The sequence below is a fragment of the Falco biarmicus genome, chromosome 10 (assembly GCF_023638135.1).
Source record: "Falco biarmicus isolate bFalBia1 chromosome 10, bFalBia1.pri, whole genome shotgun sequence".
NCBI classification, from domain to species: domain Eukaryota; kingdom Metazoa; phylum Chordata; class Aves; order Falconiformes; family Falconidae; genus Falco; species Falco biarmicus.
Genome location: NC_079297.1, coordinates 10,520,276 through 10,543,790, shown reverse-complemented (window position 1 = coordinate 10,543,790; position 23,515 = coordinate 10,520,276). Strand labels below are relative to the sequence as shown.

General features: G+C 43.3%; 1 protein-coding gene and 2 long non-coding RNA genes across 5 annotated transcripts; all 3 read right to left on the bottom strand.

The window, feature by feature from the left end:
* Nucleotides 1-1,558: 1,558 nt before the first annotated feature.
* LOC130156103 (uncharacterized) lies at nt 1,559-5,619 on the bottom strand. Its single transcript, XR_008824322.1, has 4 exons — nt 5,557-5,619; nt 5,304-5,443; nt 2,586-2,782; nt 1,559-1,968 (listed from the first exon to the last, which is right to left on the bottom strand). It is a non-coding gene; the product is annotated as an uncharacterized LOC130156103 (long non-coding RNA).
* A 529-nt stretch (nt 5,620-6,148) lies between these two features.
* LOC130156104 (uncharacterized) lies at nt 6,149-10,705 on the bottom strand. Of its 3 annotated transcripts, XR_008824324.1 has the most exons (4): nt 8,702-10,705; nt 8,491-8,609; nt 8,230-8,321; nt 6,149-7,840 (listed from the first exon to the last, which is right to left on the bottom strand). It is a non-coding gene; the product is annotated as an uncharacterized LOC130156104 (long non-coding RNA). The 3 variants fall into 3 exon arrangements; XR_008824325.1 differs by having other exon boundaries at nt 8,230-8,326; nt 8,491-10,705; XR_008824323.1 differs by having other exon boundaries at nt 8,491-10,705.
* A 3,229-nt stretch (nt 10,706-13,934) lies between these two features.
* RAE1 (ribonucleic acid export 1) lies at nt 13,935-23,280 on the bottom strand. The gene is made up of 12 exons (XM_056354646.1): nt 23,177-23,280; nt 22,525-22,621; nt 22,272-22,376; nt 21,356-21,448; nt 20,862-20,948; nt 19,226-19,312; nt 18,898-18,969; nt 18,221-18,328; nt 17,769-17,875; nt 17,591-17,666; nt 16,870-17,064; nt 13,935-15,285 (listed from the first exon to the last, which is right to left on the bottom strand). Exons 2-12 carry the CDS (start codon nt 22,612-22,614, stop codon nt 15,199-15,201), a joined length of 1,107 nt encoding a protein of 368 aa, XP_056210621.1. The 5' UTR covers nt 22,615-22,621; nt 23,177-23,280; the 3' UTR covers nt 13,935-15,198.
* Nucleotides 23,281-23,515: the final 235 nt, after the last annotated feature.

Below are 23,515 nucleotides of genomic sequence, written 5' to 3'. Positions count from 1 at the left end.
CGGCAGCGGGGTCGCCGTGGGCCGCGGCGTCCCGCAGGGGGCGGCCGGAGCGGCCCCGGCCCCGGCGGGCAGGCGGCCGGGAGCCGCGCTGGGCCCTGCGGACCCCCCGGGGGCGGCGGGGTCCCCTGCGGGCAGCCCCTCGGGCCGGGCCGGGCCGGACTACAAGTCCCGGCGGCTCCCGGGGAGCGGAGGGGGCAGGCGAGGGGGCCGCAGGCCGCCAAAGGAAACCGCCTGGCGGGAGGCACCGTCGCACCCCCCTTCCCCCGTCCCTTGCACAATGATCCCAGCTGCAGCGTTCAGTCCCGGCGGGCCGGGACACCGGGACAAAGCCCCGTTCGCCAGCCGCTGCGGCGGGCGGGGTGGGCGAGGCGGTGAGGCAGCTGAGGGAGGGGTGGGCGCCATCGGGGAGAGGTGGCCGGGGGGGTTAAACGCTGAACTGAGCCCCGCAGCTATCTCGGGCAGGTTCCTGAGCCTCCTGCTCCGCTGGGCGCCGGACAGCGCCTGCCCGCGCAGCCGGGCTCCGTGGGGCACTGAGGCACCCACCCGGCTCCACCGGCGGCGGGACACGGGGGTCTCCGCCGCGGGCACCCTCTGCCTTCCGCTCCCTCGAAGGACCAGCTGGAGCAAGGCCGGCTGTCAGGCGCCGCCGCCTTGAGCCGACCTGCGGTTTTCAGCCCTGGCCCGGGAAGGCTGGATTCAAACCTTGGAGCATTGCTGCTGGCGCAGCCCCACACGCAGCTCGCGTACCCCTCCATACCTGCCGGGAAGCAAAAGCTACTCGGGGCTTCAAAATCCACTGCTGCAGAGCACTCCCATGGTAGAGTGCTCGCAACACTTTAATTCCTCTCCTCCAACATCGGGTAGAGTCTGGGGGGTGGGAGGGGGTCCTAGAAATCGTTTTTCACTCACAGTTGCCATCAGCCAGTACCTCAGGAACCACCCCTGTGCCTTAGGCATACCTTGCCTCCTCAGGGTTATCATTGTGTGGAGAAAGAGAGATGATTTTTGGCCACATGATAAATGCAGAGGTAACATTTTAACAAAAAAGCCAGTGAAGTTCTAAATCACCATCTACTTTGGCTTCTATACAGCAGGTTCAGACTCCGCAGACATTTTTCTTTTACAGAGCCCACAGAGAAAAGCCAGTTATTTCAAGAGAAAGGAATGCATTAATGTCTGCACTCCATAGTTATTCATTAATATTTTTCTTGCACTGCTTCCATAGTTCTAAACACCCTATGCTTCATAAAAGAAAAGAAGAGGGGGGGAAAAAAGCCAAGGAAAGCCATTAAGCTTTTCATTCCTAAAGTGCCAGACTTCAAGACCAGGACATGCGTCCATTGATTACTGTGGAAGAAAGGAGGACCCGGGCCAGCAGCACCAGACATCGCTGCAACATTAACAGCCTTCTGCGAAAGGGAGGGCCACAGGGGAATCCTCAGAGCCTTTGTGCTTTATGCAGCCATGTGCGTGCGTGCAGCCACTAGCTGTCCCTGGTCCATCCCGAAAGCAAGCCCAGAATCCACCTTCAGTCTGGAATACAGCCAGAGGCCGGGGCCTCTCCATCACTGAGTCATACCCCTTGTGTCTGCATGACTTCCACCACAAACTGCACATCAGCTGCTTCCTGGGCCGCCCGGGCTAATGACAACCCAGTTGGCATTCAGTCGCTGTCCTTTTACAGAGCTTCATTCTGCTCCAAATGATGGCAAAGGTTCAAATCGTCCACATAGACTCTGGCTCCTCTGCAAAGAAGGCAAGGCTCACAGAGTTCGCAAAAGCTACCAGAAGTATTTCAGTTCTCGATGATTACATTGGTCCCGGGGAGAAAAACATCACATACATCCTCTTCAGGCATGAGCCCCACATCTCTCAGAGGAGGAATCCCAGTTCCTGTTCTTTCCTAGAGGAACAGAAGTTCTCTTGCAGTCTCATGGTACAGATATTACAAGCACAGGGTCTGATGAGCTGTTACCACAAACACAGCAGAGAAGAGAAGAGAAGAGAGCGCAAGTAAGGGTAACTTTATGGGAACTGATTTTTAAATTTTTTAAATTTTTTCCCCCTCATTCTTCTGATAAGCAGTCATCCTCCCCAAAACACTGACAGATTAAATCCAGCCATCAGATCAAAACTGCAGGAGTTCAACAGAGCTGATTTGCTGATACATTTATTGTAGTAAAATCACAGGAGAGTACCCAAGAAGAGAATGTTTCAAGTTTCCCTGGTCAAAGAGCGCTCCTGCAGAGACAGGCGCATCTCAAGGTACGAAGCTGCCTTGGGGAACGCTGCACAATGCTTAACACAAATCTGAAGCAGACTGCGAGCAAAAAGGGGAACACATATCCGATACATGCTGTTGTAGGGCTGTATTTAGTTCTCTGTAGTTATTAAGAAATAAAACACTGGTCAATCAATGAGATGGCTGGGATTAAAGTCATCTCTAGCAGCGGTGTCCAACCATCCATATTAATGTATAGGATTTGTATTGCAAATCCAGAGCATCCTTTCCTCATACAGATTGGGAAGATTAATTTTATGATAACTCAACATAGTTCAGAGAACTCACTGGCTTTTTTACTTACATGTTAATCTATTCCTTGAGGCTTATGCAAAACTGATACACAAAGGCTCCTTCTGGTGGACTTCACCAGCAGTATCCAAGACGAAATGGAGCAGCTGCAGATCACCAAGCCAAGCATCCTGGCTTCCACTGAAAATCTTAGAGAAGGTGGCACTGCAAGACCATCCAGGTACAGAACCATGTAGAAACGGTCCCTGTCTAAAGGAAAAAACACAAGTTATGGCAGAGAGAGTTGTAGCTCTGGGAACACAAGAACAGGACAGAGAGATGGGGAAAGAGTAGCATATTCATTGGAGGAGCAGCGCTAGCCCTGTTCCTTGCCCTCTGCCATCTTTTCTGTCCTTGTCTCTGCCTTGGGAGGCAGAGGTAGAATGAATGTCAGTGAAGTTCTGTTGTGCTCTCCTTGTGTACTTGTCTGAGCATTTCCCTTTCTTCCCCTGGTGTCTTTGGGAGAATTCTGTTGAGACAGCCCAGATCTGACGTGAAAGCCATTGAAGACCCTCCCTCACTTCTTAGGAAACAGTTGGACTCAATGGTCTTAAAGGTCTTTTCCAACCTAAACAATTTATGATTCTATGAAACCGATGGGTTTTTATCTTTAAAATGGAGCAGGGCTACTGTGGAGCTCTGACCTTTTTCAGTTTCTGCTGCTGCTTAGCCAAGACTTCGTTGCTGTAGGGTGGTGCCCTTTGGTTTTGTCATGGATACCCACTTACTGGTTATTGCAACAAGAGTAGATGAAACAACCCTCTTAGAAGCTCCGCAGTTAAATAAGTAAGCCGGAGAGCAAGGGACTTACTGTGGGAACTGTTTGGTTTGTTAGTTTTACTAATGCTCAGTCTGGATGCTGGCCACCAGCTAGGCTGTGAACAGTAGCGTAGCTGGGAGATCTTGAGGGACGCTGCATTCAGTGGCATTTGGTTTAGGTTATAGCAGGAAATTCTGCATCTGGACCCTTTGTCTCAGATTTTCTGCTTTGATGCCCTGAACACACCATGAGCATTGCTTAACTCAGAGCTGCTGCTGCAACAAGAATTAAAAAATAAAAATTCTTCCCCTTTGGGCCACTTGTAACAAAATACTCGAGTAGAGGATGTTCCTAATCAGGACTGCTTTTTGAATAGAGTTTTGTTTTGGTAGGAATCTTCCAACAGGACTATTTCCTCTTCTGAAGTATTTCAGTACTGGGGATGCTGAGTAAGCTCTATTTCCTTTGCTGGCTACACTAGTTACGCAGGAGCAGACGATCAGCTCTAGTGGTCACAGAATGATCTGAATGATGCAAGCAACCTGCGATAACATACTAAGATGTTACATGGATACGAACATTGGTAAATCTGGGATTGACAGAAGCAACAAATGGGACACCTGACTCTGCTGGAACACACACACACGTTTTGGAGAGAGTGGTGAAAAGAAATGTCCTAAAGACTAGTTCTACTTTTCCAAACTGTCCTGCCTTCCCATTTTGACATCCCTTTGCAAAATGAAAGTTGTGTGTCTGTACCATGACAAAGGACAAACTGAATCACGGCAGCAGCTAACAGGATTCCCTAAAAATTAAACAGAGTTTAGGGAGAGAAATTGCAGAGCTCATAGCTGCTTGGAGGGTCTTGCCACAGCAGGAAAGCAGAGCTGCAATGTAAGCCTTGGATAGGAGTCTAAATAAAAAACAGGCATAAGAAGAATAATGGCCAATGAAACCAAGAGTCTGTGCCATCACATTGATCATACACCTGCAACTATCAGCAAAGACTGGACTTCCACATTCAGGAACGTTGTGCTTTGTTCTTTATGGATGGTATGTGTCCAGAGCTTGCTGTTTCTCCCTGCCGCTGCTCTGGCCCTGCACTTCCCAGGAGCAACAGGTAATGTTAGGAATCAAAGTCCACTGGATGGATTTCCACTGCTACTGCTGGGTGCTGCCACTGTCAGAGCTTCCTTTGCTTCTCTCTACCAGATGAGTTGTGGCAGGAAGACTCCCTGCAGCTCACACCGCCACCATCACCCTTTCCTGAGTTTCTTGGAGCCTCAGCTGCTTGCAGTAGCTTGGCCCTTCTTCCACATGCTCTTGTGTCTGTCATGCCTGTCACAGGGGAAGAACGAACCACCCGTCTGGGACCAAGGACTGGCTCAGCAAGGAAGGGTGCTTCAGTGGGCTAGTGGTGCACATGTGCTGCAGTACACCTGGAGTAGTCAAACCTACATTTATTGGTGCTGGTATCAGCAAAGTGGCGCTGGTTACTCTGCTCTTGGGCAATTTCTCCTCCGTGATCTGCAGCACGCTGTTTATCATCGGTAGCCTCCTGGGAGTTGTGTGTGTGAATGTCCCAGGCAAACAGACTACCCAGTCCTGGCAAAGCGTGGGGAGCTGGAATGAGAATGCACCGAGGGTGCTGTAGATCTGGTCGGGCCTGCCAAACAGGGATTGTCATGGTTGGACAGCAGAGAGCTGGGCTGGCTTTCTGAGCAGTGAAAATACTGTCCTTGATTAGAATAGTGACTTGCTTTCTGGCATTGTTGGCATCTATACCAAATAGTTTTGTTATCATCAGTATTGTAAACTCTTGGCCTAGAGCAATAGTAACCCTTGCCTTCCCTGCGACCTTGGGGATAGTCGCTTTTTGGCCTATTAGTGAATAAACTAATGAAAAGTGCTGTGATGTTCATATTGCAACTAAATCATGCAACAAATCCATGAAACCCTGCACGAGCTTACTTTAGTTTCTTCTTTCCTTTGTAGGAGAAGGCAGGAAAGGAACAGGACAAAGCAAACGACTCATGTTGGTTTCTGGACCAGAAGTTTCTATCCAGATATCCACAGCTCCTCCATCGGTAGTAAATAATGGTGAACAGAAGCTGTAAGAGAAAGAGGGATCCAGCAAACGTTTTCCTGCTACTGACAGCACTAGGCGATGTCAGAAAAACATTGAATACATAGGACAAAATACTGCCCATTTCCTCAAATTTACCTTGGCAATGCCATGGAGGAAGAACCTCTTCAGGGACAGGGTCAGGTATCCCAAATCTGAAAGGCTGAGCAGAGCATGGGGAGAAGGGAGGGAAAGACAGACACAAACCCACTAGTCATTGTCTCCTGAACACAACCTCCAATACAGATACTGTTCCTCTCCTCAATTTCTGCACAGAAATTCTGTCTTGCTCTAATGGAAGTATTGTCCCACCTCTCTCAGGCTGGGATTTAATTATCAGACAAAAGGGTTTTCCTCCCTGAAAAAGTTCATTTAGAAAACACATTCCATTTGAGTCAAATGCAAATCTTGCATCTCAAAATAGTTCAACAAATGTTTTCACTATTTCAATTTTATGTTGTACTTTGGGAAAATATTATTTGTAACTTCCTACTTTTGTTAGTGTTTTGAAAAAACATAAACTGCATTTTAAAATGAGGAATGAATCATTTTGTATTCTTTAAGGGAAGGAAGCAGAAATTTTCAGGTATTTTGAAACAGTATTAATAATATTTTTTTTCAAATATTTGTTGAGCCATTACATTAAAACTAAGTGGTATTTTCTGATCAAAAAAAAAGGGAAAAGAAAATTCCAGAAAGTTCCTAACAATCTCTGCCAAAGCTGCCAGGGCCACATCCCTTTTCCACACCCAGGACCTTTTCATGGGATTACACCTAACGCTGGTAGCACAAACCAAGCAGGAACTGCCCACCCACTCCAACCAGGGAGTAGTCAGGACACAGAATGTTGAACAAGATGTCTCAGCTCTAGGACAGACAACACAGTTGTATGGGCATAACAGACATTCTTAACAGCTGAAGAAAAGTGAATTCAGAGCTGGAACACATCAACAGCACTGGATCAGACCTCAGGTGGGCCCTTTCTATCCAACTTCCCATAGTGAGCACAGCCAGGTGTCACCCATCTGGATCGCCTCCTTAATCTAGTGCTGTTCTCTTCTCCAGGTTGCTGTATTTCACACTTTACTAATACAGACTCTTCTGCCTTGTCACATCCAATAAGATAAATAATCCATCTACATCTACTCTGATATCACTCTTCCACTTTCTCATACTTTTAGAAGGTATTTAACACCCACAATGAACCTGGCCAAGTGAGAATACCATACACACACACACACACAAAAAAAAAAAAAAAAGATAGGCATGGTATGTAATTAAACTTCTTTACAGGTTTAGTTAGAAACTCTTAGAGCCTTCTAGTTGCCATGTCTACTCTATTCAAACACAAGGCAGCAAAGATCCGTTGCAGGGGCTCTGAACAGGATATGAACACAATTGAGCTGTCAAGACATCAAAACAACATATCAGCACTGGAAACAAAAGCTATATCCATGGAGCCTGCAAAGGTATTTAAAATGAAAAACACAGTTACCTGGACAGCAGTCTGGGCAGAATGATTCTGGTTTCTACTTCCCAAAAGGCCTGAAATGTGCCTTTTACAAAAATCCCCGTCACCGCACTGCCACAGGGCAGCACAGTCGCAGGCCACAAGGGTCAAATCTCACTCGGGTGATGCCATCCAGCCCCTTATAGTACAACACCCACAGCAGCCGGCTGGAGCATCGCAGCCATCGCTGATGAGGAAAAGCCATCAACAGTTCAACAGGCAATTGCCAGCAATATGATGTCCTCACCATCACAGGAGGACAATGACATCAGCTGAATGTGACAACTGAAACGAAGGCAGGCCATTCCCTCCTAAATCACAGCCCAGCCACTACATCGTGCTCTCAGTTAGTGGGCAAGCACATAGAGAAGAGCATAAGACAATAAAGAGGGTAGGCATTACATACATTCTCAGAAAGACAAGAAGGTCGATAGGTCAGTTGATCTGTATTTTTAAAGTCAAGTCAAGCTTATGGATGAAGCCTATAGATTGGTACTAAATCAGGAAATCCATCCTCTTTCCTGGAGTATGCTTTTCCTTTTGCCAGCCTGGGGGTGCTAAAGGAGACCAGCCTCAAAGAACATTTTCATCAGCCAACAAGAAGAAAACCCAGCTTTTCTGAAGTTTCCTTACCAAAGGGCAGCTTTGGCAGCACTGTTCATGGAGATAAGGAGGCCTAGTCAGAGCCAGGTGGTAGCAAGTAGGTTCTCAGATGACTCCGTGATAGGCAAGTTACTACTGGGGAACCTTTCCTTGGGCCAAGCCATGTTCAGAATAGTTAGGAAAGTTCAATCACCTTCTTTTTCATTTCCCCACTGCTGCTGGCAGGACTGCCAAAGAAAGGTGCTCAGATGATGGACTGGATGACCTAAGCTATTGTGAAAGACATAGGGCAGCGTTACAGAATGGCTTGAATTGCCAACGGTTGAAGAAAAGCTCAATAGGAGAAGTGTTCAATGAAAAGGTTTTGCTGAGCTATTCTCTTTTAATACACACCTTCCATATTTTTGTGTTTTTGTGAAAACTCGTTTCAGTCCAGTGAATGTGTTTCTGAAATGCTACATACTAATGTTTGGTCTGACAACATTCAACAGATGTGAAAGTGGTTCTTTACAAATGTATAGGTACTGTTCCATAAATTAAACATTAATGCATAAATAACCAATTACTGTCTGCAACCCTGCTGCTTCAGACTATGAATGAACTTTATGTAGAAAAAAATCTCCAAGGAAAAGAGTCAGATACCTGCAGAAAGCAATTACCTGTCAGTAAGTGATATCCGTCCTTTTGAGCTCTTATAAATCCCACTCTGTTACAGCAGGAGCATGGTGGACAGCTGGAGCATGGCAGACAGCTGTCCTTCCAAAGAAAAAAAAAGATTGTATTTTAACTCCGGTTTTAGTCATTTGAGAGTAGTTTGAGCTACTGCATTATCTCTGCACTTTACAGAGTTGACAGTGGCTCAGGAAAAGGACATTTGAACTCACAACTTTCTGGGAGATGGCACAATTGTGATTAGGTACCTTGGGAGGGTTTGAAGAAAACCCATTACTTGAGTTTTGCCTTATAGTGTTCCCAGGAACTGAACATTACCATTGTCCTCATCTGGTCCAGCAAACCAAAATTGTGCAGCACTAACGATCTGCATTTAAGAAACGTTAATGACAGAAAGCATTCAGTTTCAAACTACAAAGCATTGGTTCATACACCATAACATAAGGAGACTTAACCGACCTGGGTATTTAACGTGCAGTTTCCAGCATTTTTCTGTTATTACAACAAACTCATCATCAGATCTCAGCATATACATTTCATATGTATAAAGCTGTATTGCCTGCAAAAGATATACTGGACATTAAGGGGTAAACTTGCCCTATTCACAGTTAAGAGCATTACCTTAATCTTTTATCTAGGCCTGCTTTTCAGTGGCACTTGATACAGGAGCTATATGAAACACTTCCTTGAATACATAAAGCCAGAGATTGAGTTACACATGATTGAAGATCTATGCCACTCGTAAGACAAAAGCTCCTATATTACCTGGCACATGCCTGCTAAATTATTGAAGTGTCTCTTCAAACTGAATATATTCGGTGGATAATTAGTCAACAGAAGAAAACGGTCTCTCTTTACAAAGCTAACGTTGACGGGTATTGTGTCTTATGCACTGTAATAAGTATTTGCAGAACTGATGCAACACAAACATTGGGAATTGCTCTGTCAATGCACAAGTGCTCCCGAGGCACACGCCCCCCCTTGTGATACTGCCTCTGTCTCATGTTACCTTACAAGCAAGTCTTAAACAGCACAAATTCCTTTTCCCCAGTGTAGCACTGGCCCTGTTTCAGCAGCAGGTACAAGGCTTGCTTTGCATTTGGGGAACGAGGCTGACCAAACTGCAGTAGCTGTCTGCCAGCCTGACTCCAGCCCCTGCTGCTGCGTCCAGCGGCACCTGCCCAGGGCACCTTCGGATTCATAACACTTGTAGCTGTGGTACCCCAGAGTGCCACTCCAGCAGCTGTATTCTCAGGAGCTCCTTTCCTGCTGCAGGTTCTTGGGAGCACGGGCTACTCCATGTGTACGCAGATCATACCGCACAATGAGAGCACGAGCATCTGCCTGCTGAAGCCATCACAGCCAGCCAGCCGCCGTGCTTCGTTTATTCTGACCTGGCAAGGGAAGAGTGGTAGCAACTTCCACATTTAAAATGGTTGTCCTATTGCTCAGAGCAGTAGGATGGTCTCCGTACTGCCCTTACATAAATCTAAGCTTAACTGGAGATAAGAACAGATGGCTTTCAGCTGTTTGAATGTGAGCTGTAGGATGAAATACACAGTTCTAGCAGCTCCAGCTCACAGCCTGAGGTGTTCAGACAACGCTCTGTCAATACAAATATTACTGGGGGTGGGGGGGGTGGGGGGGGTGTTCTTTCAAATTACTCCTGTCACAAAGGGGACAGACAGGTTTTTTTAGGCAGCCTTGCTGGAATGATGATGGCACTACATCATAGTTACAGTTAAAGCTTTATTTTCTTAATGGGATACTACGATTAGTGTAGCACAGAATTCATTGTTGGAATGGCACAGGATTTCTACAAGTAGAGTCAATATAGTACAGCCTATAAGTAGCATAATACAGAATTTATAATACAACTTACCTTGTAGTTTCTTATCACCTGGGCCATCTGCAGATTGGGTCAGATCTTAATATGTGGTTTGCTGTACGAATATAACAATCTAGATTCAAAGTTCATATAAAAGAATACAAGTTACTCAGCCTTGGAGGAAGCAGATGATGGTGGAAGCATCCATGGCCACAGGGTCTCACTGTCCAGCAGCAGCAGTTTGGGTCCAAGGTGCCCAGGTAGGACTTGCAACTGCCTGATTTTACAGACAGCGCTGTGTGCTGCTGCGCTTCCCTGCTCAGCGATGGGGTCACCAACACCAGGCTGGCCAGGCATCTGCGACCTTCAAGGCTAGCAAGGAAGGTGGCCAGGAGCCTTGAGGCCAGCCAGCAGGGGAAGAAGAAATCCATTTGGTTTGTCTGCTTGGTTCACAGGACCTTCAGGGCCTGATAAGGAAAGGGAACAGATACATGACACACTCGGTCATAAAGAATGGTTACTTGCCTTATAAAATGGCGTTAGTTATGCTAAGGTCAGGAACAGGGCTACTGGGCACACATGGCCCAGGGAAAAAATAGCTACATAGGCTAAATAAGCAATTTAAAAAAATATTCAAATCTTGTAATTCAAGAATATTTCTTCCTCTCATTATCTTGTGCATTTCTCAGCTTTGAAAATGAAAATAGAAAAAGAGATGACATTTCAAAATTTTTGAAAATAAAAAATAAAATTAAAAAAAAAAAAAAAAAGAGCCCTTCATTTTAAGAGCTTATCACTGAGCTTACCTGTCTGGTTCTTAGTGAAGTATTTTTATTGGCTTTTTTTCTTTCTGCCTTCAAGAAATCGAGTTTAGGAAAAAAAAACCCTAGAGCTGCTCACCAGTTTTAAACCTACAGTCTCCTATGATAGGAGAAACCCAGCTAAATTATTAAGATTTTTCTCAAAACAGGAAGTTAATTAGAACACTAGTAACCAACAGTCCAGCTCATATGCTAACGCACTCAGCTCCACCCTCACCACATGCTAAACTCCTTAAATGTCTGGTCCCCCAACATGCTACCGACACCTTTAAGGCTACCTGGGTCCCCAAAACTCAGGCAGCCGGGCAGAGGTGTCTCTGAGCAGCTAAAAGAGCATCTCTCCGTTTGTTATAAAAAGGTTTGTATTTATGGATAGGCATCATTTACACGCCTGTAAAACTCAAATTAAAAAGTATTTCCACTTTGCATGTTATCTTCCTCCATTCTCTGCGGATTTTGGGACAGCTCCATACGGCCAGGGACTGCGCTGTGCTACAGCAGCGCTTAAGGAGCCATCAATGCCTGCCATCTCCTGGCACGGCAGGAGATCTACATAACAGCTTGAAATGCACTTCCAAAGCCTTCTGCGCATGCTGCACCCGCCAGCGTTGAACATTGTATTAGGGAATGGGGTTTATTCTGACTTGGTTCCATTCGTTATTTTGTGTGGCAGCGCTAGAGGATGACTCGCCCCCGGCAGGCGAGCTGAACAGCCTAGGGAAAACGTTTTACAGAGTCAACCTCCATCAAAAACTTTTGAAAGCAGTTAGTCTTACCCCAGGCTGCAAATGACATGTAGCTAGCCAGTCTGGGTACGTAAAAACATAACAGCATCAGCCTTAACATTTCCTTTTGCCCTGGTTCATCTCTGCAAACAGCAACAGCAGAAAAGCAAGCGAGAAGTGGCTGCCAGTGTTTCAAAGGCCAGACAGCACAAACCTTCTGAGAGCAGTTTGACACAAACCCTTATAGGGGGCAGTTGCCTTTGCAGACAATGTGTAAACAGCATTTAATCACATCTAAACTGAATGCCTAATGAATGAAGGCCTAAGCAATAGTTTTATTGAAGTTTCCCACCTAACCCCACCTCTATCCCAAATCCATACTTCTGTGTAGAATGACTCAAACTAACCCGTTTTCCTAGCCTAGGAGCCAGGCTGGAGTACTCACCCATTCAGCTATTGCATTTCATCTGACAGATGGTAAACTGGGATACTCTGCCTGCTTGCCATTGTGCAAACACGGCTTGCTTTCATTTGTGAAAGGCTTTAGCACACAAACTTTCTGTCAGTTGCTTAATTTTCTGAAATACACTTCATTAAACCAACATTCAAGACCACCAACACATGAGGCTAGCACGGGGAAGGTTAAGATAGCTTATCTGAAAATGTTTATTATAAATGTATCCATTTGGCGGAAGGCTTAACTGAGTTGCTACTTATTACCGAAGATAATTTTTCTGCAATAACACACAAACATTGACAGCAAGTTTTCAAAAAAATTGATGAAAAGAAGTTATTCTATAAATCTAACATTCCTACAATTATCTCTGGGTGCACACTAGACTCTTACATTCTTCATTCACATTTTTTTGGACAGGTAACTGCCACAGAATAGCAAGTTGATACATTTCCAGAACATGCGCTAACACTTATTTGTGTGTGAATAAGCTCTTACTACATGTTTGATGCTTGAAGGGATACAGCTGTGTGTACTTTACACCAGAACCTCACAATAATTCCAAGGAGGAGTAAATTACCAAAGCATTCTCTTAACTTGGGTAACGGGCCGGGGGGGGGGGGGGGGGCGGGGATTAAAAAAAAAAAAAATCGAAGTTCTCTGTCCTCCCCATTGAATATACCTAATATGCACAGCAACGTAAAGGAAAATATGCCCTTCTAAGACTAGTCTGAACAATTAGCGTGATGACTACATGATTCTGAAACCTCACCAACAGACAAAAAGAAATAGATTCGAATAGGAGAACAAGTACTCAGCATATTATTACAGAACTGTATTACCAAAGCAGGGAGACTTAAAGACAGTGCTGGCTTCTCATAACGAAAATGTGTTTTGAACAAAAACTCTGTATCTGCTTAAGTAGGTGCAACTCCATTAGATCCAGTGGAAACACACCTGCTGAACTAGAGTGAATCCGTTTTCTCATCACTCATTCACCTTAAGTATTTAAACAAAAAAAAAAAGTATTTTTTTTTAAACAAGAAACAGATGATACACCAGTGGGAGTTCTGCACAGAGGAGATTAAATGGATGTGATCACTGGTGACCAAAAAAATAATAAAATTGTAATCCTGAGCCTGCAATTGCCTGTTGGCATTCATTTGACCAAGAAGCCTAGAAAAATGCACTAACTACCAAAGATTACTACATAGCAATAACAACCTTCAAAAAAAAAAAAAAAACCAAAACCAAAAGCAATGTTTAGGCGAATGACCAGCTATTGATGTAGCTGCTGGAAATTCTTTCCTATCTTAAAGAAAACACATAGTCCACAAACGTGCAATCTAAAACCATGTAAAACATGGAAGTAAGGAAAAAAACCCAAGTATCTTGAGAAATAAACCCCAGAAAAGAGCATCCCAAAACAATGCCAACAGTCACAGACCTTCCTCAGCTATACAACCATACCAGACAAGAAATATGCACGCAGCAAAAAATGATGGAACACCATAAAGAGAAGAGAGTCTTAAGTTAAAGGACCAGTAGGCTATAGAGAGTTTGAAGACTATATGATTCATTTATACTGAAGACAAAATTTTCAGGTGTTCATAGCAAGGAAATTGATTCAACAAAAGGCCTTTCACAGTAGTCCTCTTAATTCTTTGACACAAAACCACAGGAATAATTTATAATGAAATAGCAACTGGAAAATGTATTAGATTTCCAGCTCAAGCAGCTGGGTGAAAAGTATTTTATTTGCAGAAAATGTGTCTAAATTACAGTGAAAGACAAGAAGCTGCTTTTAGAAGTGAATCACACCACCTTGCCCATGTTATTATAACAGAACTTTTGAATATAAAAAAAGCATTTAGTAAAAATTTTATTTGAAATGCAGCATGAATCCATAACCATAAGTGTTGCAACATACAGTTTTACAGAGAATTTGTACAATATGACAGGTATGTCTATACATGCGCCCCTCCCCATTATTATTAATTATCAAACAAACAATAGTTAAACAGGAATAGTAAGCATTCACTTCTAAAAAGAAAACTTTGGCATGTATACAACTGGCTAGTTAAAAGTAAACAGTGGTAGATTCAAGTCAGAAAGACCCACTTGTTTTGTTTCACAGCATTTTTGATCAGGATGAAACTCACCAGCACTATTTTCTACTTAATACAAAAATGAGTACTTTTCTTCAGTCCAGAATCCCCCGTTAAAGGACACAAAATTGTTAAGGAGAGATGTAAAAGAACCGACTTTTAACTCTAAAAACGTATCAGGTTTAAAGCAGTTTAGGCCACAAGTGCTTTGCACACATTGGTTTGGTCATGAAGAAAGCAAAACCTTTAATGGTTTGCTCATGTTACTGAGCTCCACACCACTTGGCACAGCTGGCAATTTCTCCTTGGAACTAGAATAAGCATGAGTACAATTGGCTCAAGAGTCATGTCTGTTGCTGGAGCATAAGAAAAAAAATGAAGTAACATCTGCACTGTGCCCATCTTCTGTCTCGAGTTTCTGTCACTGCTGTTGGCCACTTACATACCGACCTAATTTGTCCAAAAAATGAGGGAAACAATTTGCAAAGCGTATCTTCCTGGCATACAGCAGGCAATGCTTCCATTTTAAAAAACAGAAAGCAACGGAAGAACCCCTGAACAATAGGTAACAACAAGCCTCCTTTGAGAAGAATTACTTGTAATTCTTCAAGTACTTACAAAAAAATACAATATTTATACAACTTTTCCAGAACTATTACAGTTAACATATTTTAATGTAGTACTAATAAAATAAATTCGTAGATACAAATGGTTGCACTTCTAAGCAGGAATAGCTAACCCAGATTTAGATTTTGCTGCAATTACATTATTGCTGTGGAAGAGAAGTGGTTAAGCCATGAATACTTGCCTCTTTCTCATACACATCGGAGTATCTAATTTGAACAACTTCTCCAGCAAATCAGAATACATTAAATGTAATTTTCACAGTTCCTGCTAAATGTTAGCGATCCAAAGTTGACTGAACCGTGGTGCAACAGGGCACAAATGGCAGAAGAGCAGTGGACTAGAGGCAAGAATGGCAGAAAACCAGTAGAGTAACGCAAGTCACGCTCATACTCACTACTTCTTATTCCTAGGCTTTAACTCCTCTGCCGCATTTCGCAGAAAAATGTAGTTTTTCTTTTGTGGATTATAAAATTCATGACCCTAAAAAGAAAAATCATCTGTATTTACTCTCTTCAAATAATAAATAGCAGCATTACTTTAGAATATTAGAATATGAAAATTTCTTTAGTTTGGTTTATTAAGATTTAATCTTAAGGTTTTTAAGACCAGATATCGGACAACATTGGTGGAATAGAAACAGCTTACTATAACAAGTATTTACAAGAACTGTGCATATAAAGTAAAATTTAAGGGACATTTATCCACTTTTAAAGTCTAAAAAAGACTTTTCATAAAAAAATAACTACATACCCCTCAGCTCTACTTCACAGATGCAGCATAAGAGCTCAATATGATTTTTTGCAGGGAAGAAACTAAAACTTTAATGGCCACCCAGTTTCACATAGTATTTTCTATCTTTTAAATGAAATAGGGTCACATTTTTTCAAAGTGCAAAAGTTCCACAGGCAACTGCAAAAATATCTGTTTCCCAGCTGCAGATGCAAATATACTATTTTGCATGTTGACATTATTTGCATACACATTACCAACTCAATACACAGAGTTTTCAAATCGAGGAGAATAAACAGTAATAAAGCTATTAAAGTTCAACACACAACTTAAAAATTACTATCTCTACTTGACAGAAATGGTTCTAGAACGGTAGTACTTAGTACCTACTGGTTTTACTACTTAGTATTGGTTTACAGATCTGAAAGATACCTCAGTACATATCTACCATTGCAGTCTACCCAAGCATTTAGAACAGCAGAATTCATCTGCCCTAGCTCCTAACAAAGTTACCATACTTCAGGCAACGTTCAGAAGACCAGATACAACGCAGTAAATGAAAATTTTGCTCTATTTGTGGCATGCAGTCAAGTTGATCTGTGCGATTTCTGCATTCATTTCAGTCAAAAACACAAGGATGATTATCCTCAAATTTAAAAGCACTAGTTAAGAGGAAAGCAATACTTTTCATGGAAGTTGCCATTCCATTAAAATCTGTTACATTTAAACTTTGCTACTCCCCTACTTAAACTATTAAGTAGAATTAATTTTCCACCTATTATGGGTTGCTGTGATTCTCTTGCATCTATGATTTATTGTTGAGTCAAGGCTGGAAGAGAAATACATAAATAAGCGCCACCAGCAAGCTACACTGAGTGGCACTGGAAATTTAGTCCAGGGAATTCAAGCACTGGTTTAAAGTGTTTATATCCACAGTCACAGTGCTCTTTTAAGTTAAGAGTCTGCACAAGAAGCAGAGATGTGCATTTCAAAGAGATGTGTGAGAACCTGTTAGGGTGCCCCATTGCCCCATGACACTCCCCACAGCAGAATGTGGGTCAGCAACTAAAATAATTCCCAAATCAAGTCATTGACATTTTACTCATCCACATTTGTATAATAGCATTGTTTAGCAATCTTATCCAACTGAAGCTAAAAACCAAAGAATGCGCTTGCTTCAGTGTTAAATTTCACCAGATGCCTAAAATGATCATTGTAAATTTTGTGAGATCAGAAAGGTTCAGCTATTATTTATAAAGAACAGTGAAATCCTCATAGGAAAAGGAGTCTTAGCTGTTGATTGCTAGTATGAATATGAATCTAACCCTTTCTTACCTTTGACCAATCATAACTGGAAGCATATGCAAATATATTGCCATTATGGTTGAAACAACAAGCAGATATTGGCTGGTCAAGTTGTTCTGATGTTTTTAGCTTCGTCCGTGCATCTTTATCCCAAAAGCTGAATCTACCATCAGATCCTACTGTTGCAAGAGTACCATGGACAGGATGAAAAGCGATACCATTCACCTGCAGAACCATAAAAAACACAGTGTAAAACACCACACATATGAACAGATGATCGGAACACTAACAGATGTGCTGAATCCTTAGAGAGTAAACACACAGGAGAGATTTTTTTTTTTCCAAGTAAGAGTTCTTATTTTTTTTAAATATTTTCAGATATGCTCTCGGAGGAAGAAAACCAACTGAACAAAAACCACAGAAGCAGCAAGGAAAGCATCATCTTTTTTGTAGCACCTAAAAATTCAATGCATAACCCCACTACACAAATATATTAAGTATTGTTTCAATATCAGCAAAATTAACAAGTGTCATCTCCACCAAGATGATTTAATGAATGGCTGATCTGGTGCTTGTTGAGGAAAGTAAAACAATTTGTCTTTCCTCTTAAAGTATGACTAGTCTTGAAACACATGTCTAAGGTAACTTTAGGCAAGATAAAGCATCAAGGAGAACGAACAATTCATAGCCAATTTTACATCAAGAGTGTATACTGCCCTGCATGATACAGTGGTGTATGCTGAATACTTACAGCATAGATATCCTGAGGTGCTGATGTGTTTGTTCCATTGGAGCGATGACATTTAAAAGTGAAATTATCTTTTGCACTGGGGGGGGAAATAACAATAATAATAATGAAAAAGGTCTTTTTACTTTCCTCATTGTAAACCGAGCAATAAAGAAAGGATGTTTTATTAAATGATACTTACGGATTTGGGGGGTTGATATAATGAATAGCTACTCTTCCTTCAATACTTCCAAGGGCAAATCCAGTAGGTTTGTTCACTTTGTCTTTAAAAATAGCAACACAGCGATGCTAAATTTGAAAAAGATAGGACTTTAGACAAGAGTCTTGAAGGCCAGATTATCTGAATGGTATCTGTTTTCCATGGGGACACAAAACATCACATATATCAATGCAAGTAAAGCAAAACCACAAACAAGGTCAAGAGATAGGTCACATTCTGTTAAGAATTTGGGCCGCAGTATTTACATTTCTAAAACCTTGCGAAAATCAGTAACAGGTCAATGGCTATCCAGGACATGTGCCACACTAAGATAACCTGGTTTTGAAACACAGCTTGCTTTCACAAAAAACAATGGCAAGGCCAGAATTTCAACAATCTGTATAAATATTTATTACAAGCGTATTACAATTTACCTGGTGTTTAAGAGGAGATTCTATTCTTCTAAATTCAGAAGGTTGGTTCTCTAACTGATAAACTATCAAACCCCTTTCTGCAGTGGCCACAGCAGCCATAGGATGAACCTGGATAAGGTTGTAAAATAGTTTGGAAGAGACACACTTGTGTTAATTGCATGATGCAGAATTCTATTTATTATTTTACAGAAATGCCTGAAGAAGTTAAAGAAATTAGACTGTTTTCTGGTGGGAGGGGAAGGAGGCAAAGGGGAAGAAGAGAAAAGAGAAAAGGGGAAGGGGAAAAGAGCTCACTTCTAGACATACCTTCAAACAATCTGTTTTTCCCTACCATTCAGAAACTAAACATACCAAAAATCTTCTAATTATTAGGTGACTCTTCCAATGTCAATCACAACAGTAGTATAAAAACTCATCCAGAAATAAGGGTAGGTCAGTCCTAGTGCTGATTTGGTTTTGTGACATTAAAAGGATACTAAGCGTGTTTTCTCTGATGGAAATACCCATCTTCCAGAGCCTGATCGAGAAGATCGGTGTATGTTTTACTGCTAAAATCACAGAGATCAAATACTAACAGTCAGTATTTAGTATTAACCTACTGAAGCTTAAGGGACTCCCAGTTCATTCACACACCCAGTCATCTAGCTGACACTAGTGTACTGTAAATCATGACTTACCACATCTGCACAGTAACATCTTTCAGGGAGCTGCAACGTCATCATAGGTGTTGGTGAACGGGTATCCCAGAACTGGTGGAAACAGAAAAATGAACTAATGCTTGGAGTTGACGATACATCATTTAAATTGCTTTAGTAAAAACAATGCAGTTGGTACCAAGTTGTTTCTTTCTTGTCTGTAGTCAGAATACCACAACTCTCTGTGAAGTGAGGCTATTTCAGTAATCTGGTTTGTATTAGTGTCAATAAAGTATTTTCACTTCACAAATATTTACATACACCAATTACTAGCATGCTTTGTGTCCATTTGTTCAGGTAAAACTCATACCTTCAAAGTTTTATCCCAGCTTCCTGTCATCACACAACTATAATTTGGTGCTTTAATCCAATGGATAGTCTTCACAGGAGCATCATGCTGAATTAAAAAAAAAGACAAACACACATACATTTACTAACAGTCCACATTCCTTCTTTATGCTCCTCATACTTTTGGTATGTATTTATACTTTTCATCCATCCAATAAGAGTGATTCGTTATTTCAGTTACAGCAGTTAGGATAACAGTTGGTCACGACCTTTCTGTGTTGTTGCGTGCTGTAAAATCACCCACATTAAAAAACCAAAGGTTCCAACACGACATCCTGCTTTCACCTAGGATAGAGTTAATTTTCTTCGTAGTAGCTGGTGCAGTGCTGTGTTTTGGATTTGGTGTGAGAACAATGCTGATAACACACTGATGTTTTTAGCTGTTGCTAAGCAGTGTTTACATTAAGTTTAACTGGAAAGGCTTTTCAGTTTCTCAGGCCTTGTCAGCAAGAAGGCTGGAGGGGCACAAGAAACTGGGAGGTGACACAGCCAGGACAGCTGACCCCAACTAGCCAAAGGGGTATTCCATACCATGGGATGTCATGGTTGATTGCTGCTCAGGGACTGGCTGGGCATCAGTCAGCAGGTGGTGAACAACTGTACTGTGCATTGCCTATTTTCTTTTCTCCCTTCCCTTTGGATTTCCTTCCTCTCCCCTTCTCCCTCTTATTAATTATAGTTATTATTATTATTGGTTTGGTTTTTTCCTCCTATTATTAAATTGTTCTTATCACAACCCTTGAGTTTTATATTCCTTTCCAATTCTCCTCCCCATCCCACTGGAGTGGAGGAGGAAATGAGCGAGCTGCTGCCTGGTATTTAGTTTCTGGCTGGGGTTAAACCACAACAAATGAAGAGCTACAACCAAGTCACCCTACATATGGAAGATTGTCACAGCAGAAATAAAAATTACAAACATCAGCACTTTCTATTCATTTATAAAGGATATTATCTATCATGCTAAAAATCAACACTTTGTAATAAATTACGTACTGTATTAAACTAATAAAAAACCCCAGCTTCTGACAACAGCTACAGAAGTAAGGCCTATGTTAACTGCACCAACAAAATTTTAAAATCAAGGCCGAGAATCTGAATTTTATCACCTCAAATAAGATACCAGAAGTAATCATTAAAAGGACTAACTTTTTAAATTATACAACTGGTTACTCCTTTTAGCCACCATAACTACACATTCTATGAACAGACATTAACTACTAAATTGAGAAGGTAAATCACAATCCCTGTTACTGCTGCAGCAGAAAGCTGGCATTTCTGAAAGCAAATTAAACTTTTTTTCCCCTATAATGCAGCAGGGTGACTTAGTGAGATCACTGCAGCAATGGCAAAAAAACTCTCAAGTAAAAGAGAGGAAACAGCTGCACAGGTTATTCAAATCACTGATTGCAGGTCTCCCTATTCATGTGAACTTCATTACCTCAAAAATATAAGAAGTGCGCTACAACCTCTTCTCCATACAGCAGTATCTACTTTAGAAGCACTAAACATTAGCTTGATTTGCTAATAAGGATAGCTTTTAATAAAAACAGAAAAGAAAAAAACCCCACCACCTAATGGCTTGGGGCTTGCTTACTTACTTGTGCGATCTGAATAGCTTGATTACTGTTGAGATCCCACATTTTTGCAGTTTTATCGCAGGAAGCAGTAAATACTTTACTCCCATCCTAAAAATGACGAGTAAGGCCAAGAGATTAAACAGCTCTATCATATATTATGTATTAGAAAACTGTCAAGTCTTATTCTCTTCTAGTAATAGCATAAATTTAATGTAATATGTACAGAGATTGCAAGACAAAGAAGAAACATAAAAATAGAAATTCATTTATGACTGTTGTAAAAGAGAAAACTGCTAGCTATTGCCTAGCTTTAAGAGACATTCTTACTTTAAACTTGCTTTTACTCTTCTTACACCCACATTAGTCTATTCTATTAGGACATACTAAGCACACATTTAAGTCTATACAATAATCATGGGCTGCATCTACCCGTGGCATTCATGTCTGTCTGGAAACCACATGCCAATTTATTTAGAGTTTTGGTAAAAATTGTTTATTTTTAAATTGGAACATACATCACTCCAGCAGCCATCTAGAACAGGCCCTGTATGCATCTGCTGAGCCTTTGGAATTGTCTGTCCATTATCCTGAACTTCCCAGCAGCGAACCTGTAACAGGAGGAGCGCATACAGACATATTAACACCAAGAATTTAAAAAGACTTCTTGAAGATCCCAGACTTAGTTTATCCAGTGAAAAGTATGATTATAAACGCCAAGCTTTTTTCAGAACTAGTGAAACCTTATTTTCTCTGATTATGTTCCTTTTATCTGTACAGCCCCAACGCAACCCCACAACTTCAATTCCACCTCAAGAGTACATAACACCTCCCAGTGCTCTCCTGGAGAACCCTTAACCATCAGCTAGGAAGGAGCTACCTGCTGCAGGCTTCCAGCCAACAGACCAAGCAGAACAGTTAAAAAAAAGCACCTGTGTTTGTCTTCCCTCCCTGTTTGTGCCAGTTGGAATCTCACCCTTCAATCCAAACAAGCTTCAATAAGGTTAGAATCTTAACCTTTCTGAGATTTCACTGTCAAACTGGATGATTTACCATCGTGTTAATGGTTCTTATACCGGACAAAACATAACTATGTTAGCCTAACTGTATAAGAAAATGAAGCTAAAACCCAAACAAGTAGGAAAAAGAAAATTCAAACTCAAAAAACTAACAGGGAAAACACTGACTATATATACTGAGCTGAAGCTTGAAACACACAGGGGAATAACTTCTCAGGAGATCACAAATGAATTTCTCAGCTGAAGCAGTTCAGCAATGTCAAAAGTTAGTGTCTTGGCACCAGACACAAATTTTGCATTCTACAATGAGGAAGATTTTCAGGTGCCCTGGCACAAGTGTTTAGGATCACATTTTGCAGTTGAGTCATTAACAGTACCACTTTATTCATCCATAGGTTTGATTGAAAGTACTTACATCATTTGCCCATGATCCTGCAATGAGGAAATTACCCGGCAACGTTGGCGGACTAAATGCTAAACAAGATATGCTGTCATCAGGTGGAGATGTTACTTCAATATCCTATAAAGAACAAAAGAAAAAAAAAATTGAAAACACATGTGAAAACTGTGCACCGAGATGCTATTGCTTCTATAGGGCGAGTCAGTAGGGACTACTGTGACACATGAAAGCACAGAACAGTGTCCCCACAGGGGTATAACACACATACCTTCATTGGATTGTGGTTATCTGCAGTTGTACTGCCAAACATGCCAGTCCCTCCTGTCCCAAAGCCTGATGTTGATCCAAACAGACTCATCCTTGCCCTGCAAACAAGGAAAAGCCTTCGCAAGGCCCGTAAGGCCCTCCGGCATCCCCAGGGCGCCCCACCGCAGCCCTACGCCAGCGCACCCCTCACCCCGCCTAGAGGCACCCAGGGATATAAAAATATACGAAATTTAAGAAAATAAATAACGCCACGCTTCTCGTTGCTGCTGGATCCCTGACACCTCACGGTCGGCCACCCTGCCCCCGCTGTCAGGGGTCCCTCTCTCCAGCCGTCCCCTGGCGAAGGCTAACCCCGCCGTGCCCCCCAGCCCTGCCCCAGCGCCCCGGAGGACCCCGCGCCGGCCCGGCCCAGCCCAGCCCGCCCCAGCGGGGCTCCCCTCGGGCACACGCCCCGGCACCGGCCCCCCGGTCCGGCACCGCAGCCGCCCGGCAGGCGAGGGCGGGGACGTACCGCTGCGCGGGGGCCCCGCTTCCCCACCGGCAGACCCGGGCAGCGGCCGGCGTGGAGGCCCGTTGGGGCGGCGCCGAGGGCGCTCCACGAGGGCCCTCTTGGGGACACGAGGCGGCGGCCGCCGACACCGACCCTCACTCACCCGTGTGGCGGGCCCGGCCCGGCCCGCAGCCTCCAGCAACGCGGCCCAGCAGCTAACGCGGCGCGACCGGCAGGCAGGCCGCGTCCCTTTGCGCAGGCGCGGCGGCCGGGGGGGGAGGGGGCGGCGCCTGCGCCCTGGGCCGGCGGGGCGGGGTGGGCAGAGCGGAGCGGGGCGGGGCGGGGCGGGGCGGGGCGGGGCGGGGCGGGGTGAGGGGGCGGGCCCCGCCGGTCCCCGGCGGGCAGCAGCGCTGGAGACAGGCTGCGCGCCCCTCGGCCAGGCGGGGTCAGGCACAGGCGGCGCAGCGCGGGAAGCGCCCCCCGGGCGAGTCCGCGCAGCGCT

Bases quoted from the DNA above. Each gene is read 5' to 3' on its own strand.
- RAE1 (XM_056354646.1), bottom strand. From the start codon at position 22,614: ATGAGTCTGTTTGGATCAACATCAGGCTTTGGGACAGGAGGGACTGGC. The intron at 20,949-21,355 runs GTATGTTCCAAT...CGTCATTTTTAG, and splicing joins TAGATGGCTGCTGGAGTGAT to GATGGGAGTAAAGTATTTAC. The intron at 18,970-19,225 runs GTATGAGTTTTA...TGTTTCCACCAG, and splicing joins GCTGGGATAAAACTTTGAAG to TTCTGGGATACCCGTTCACC.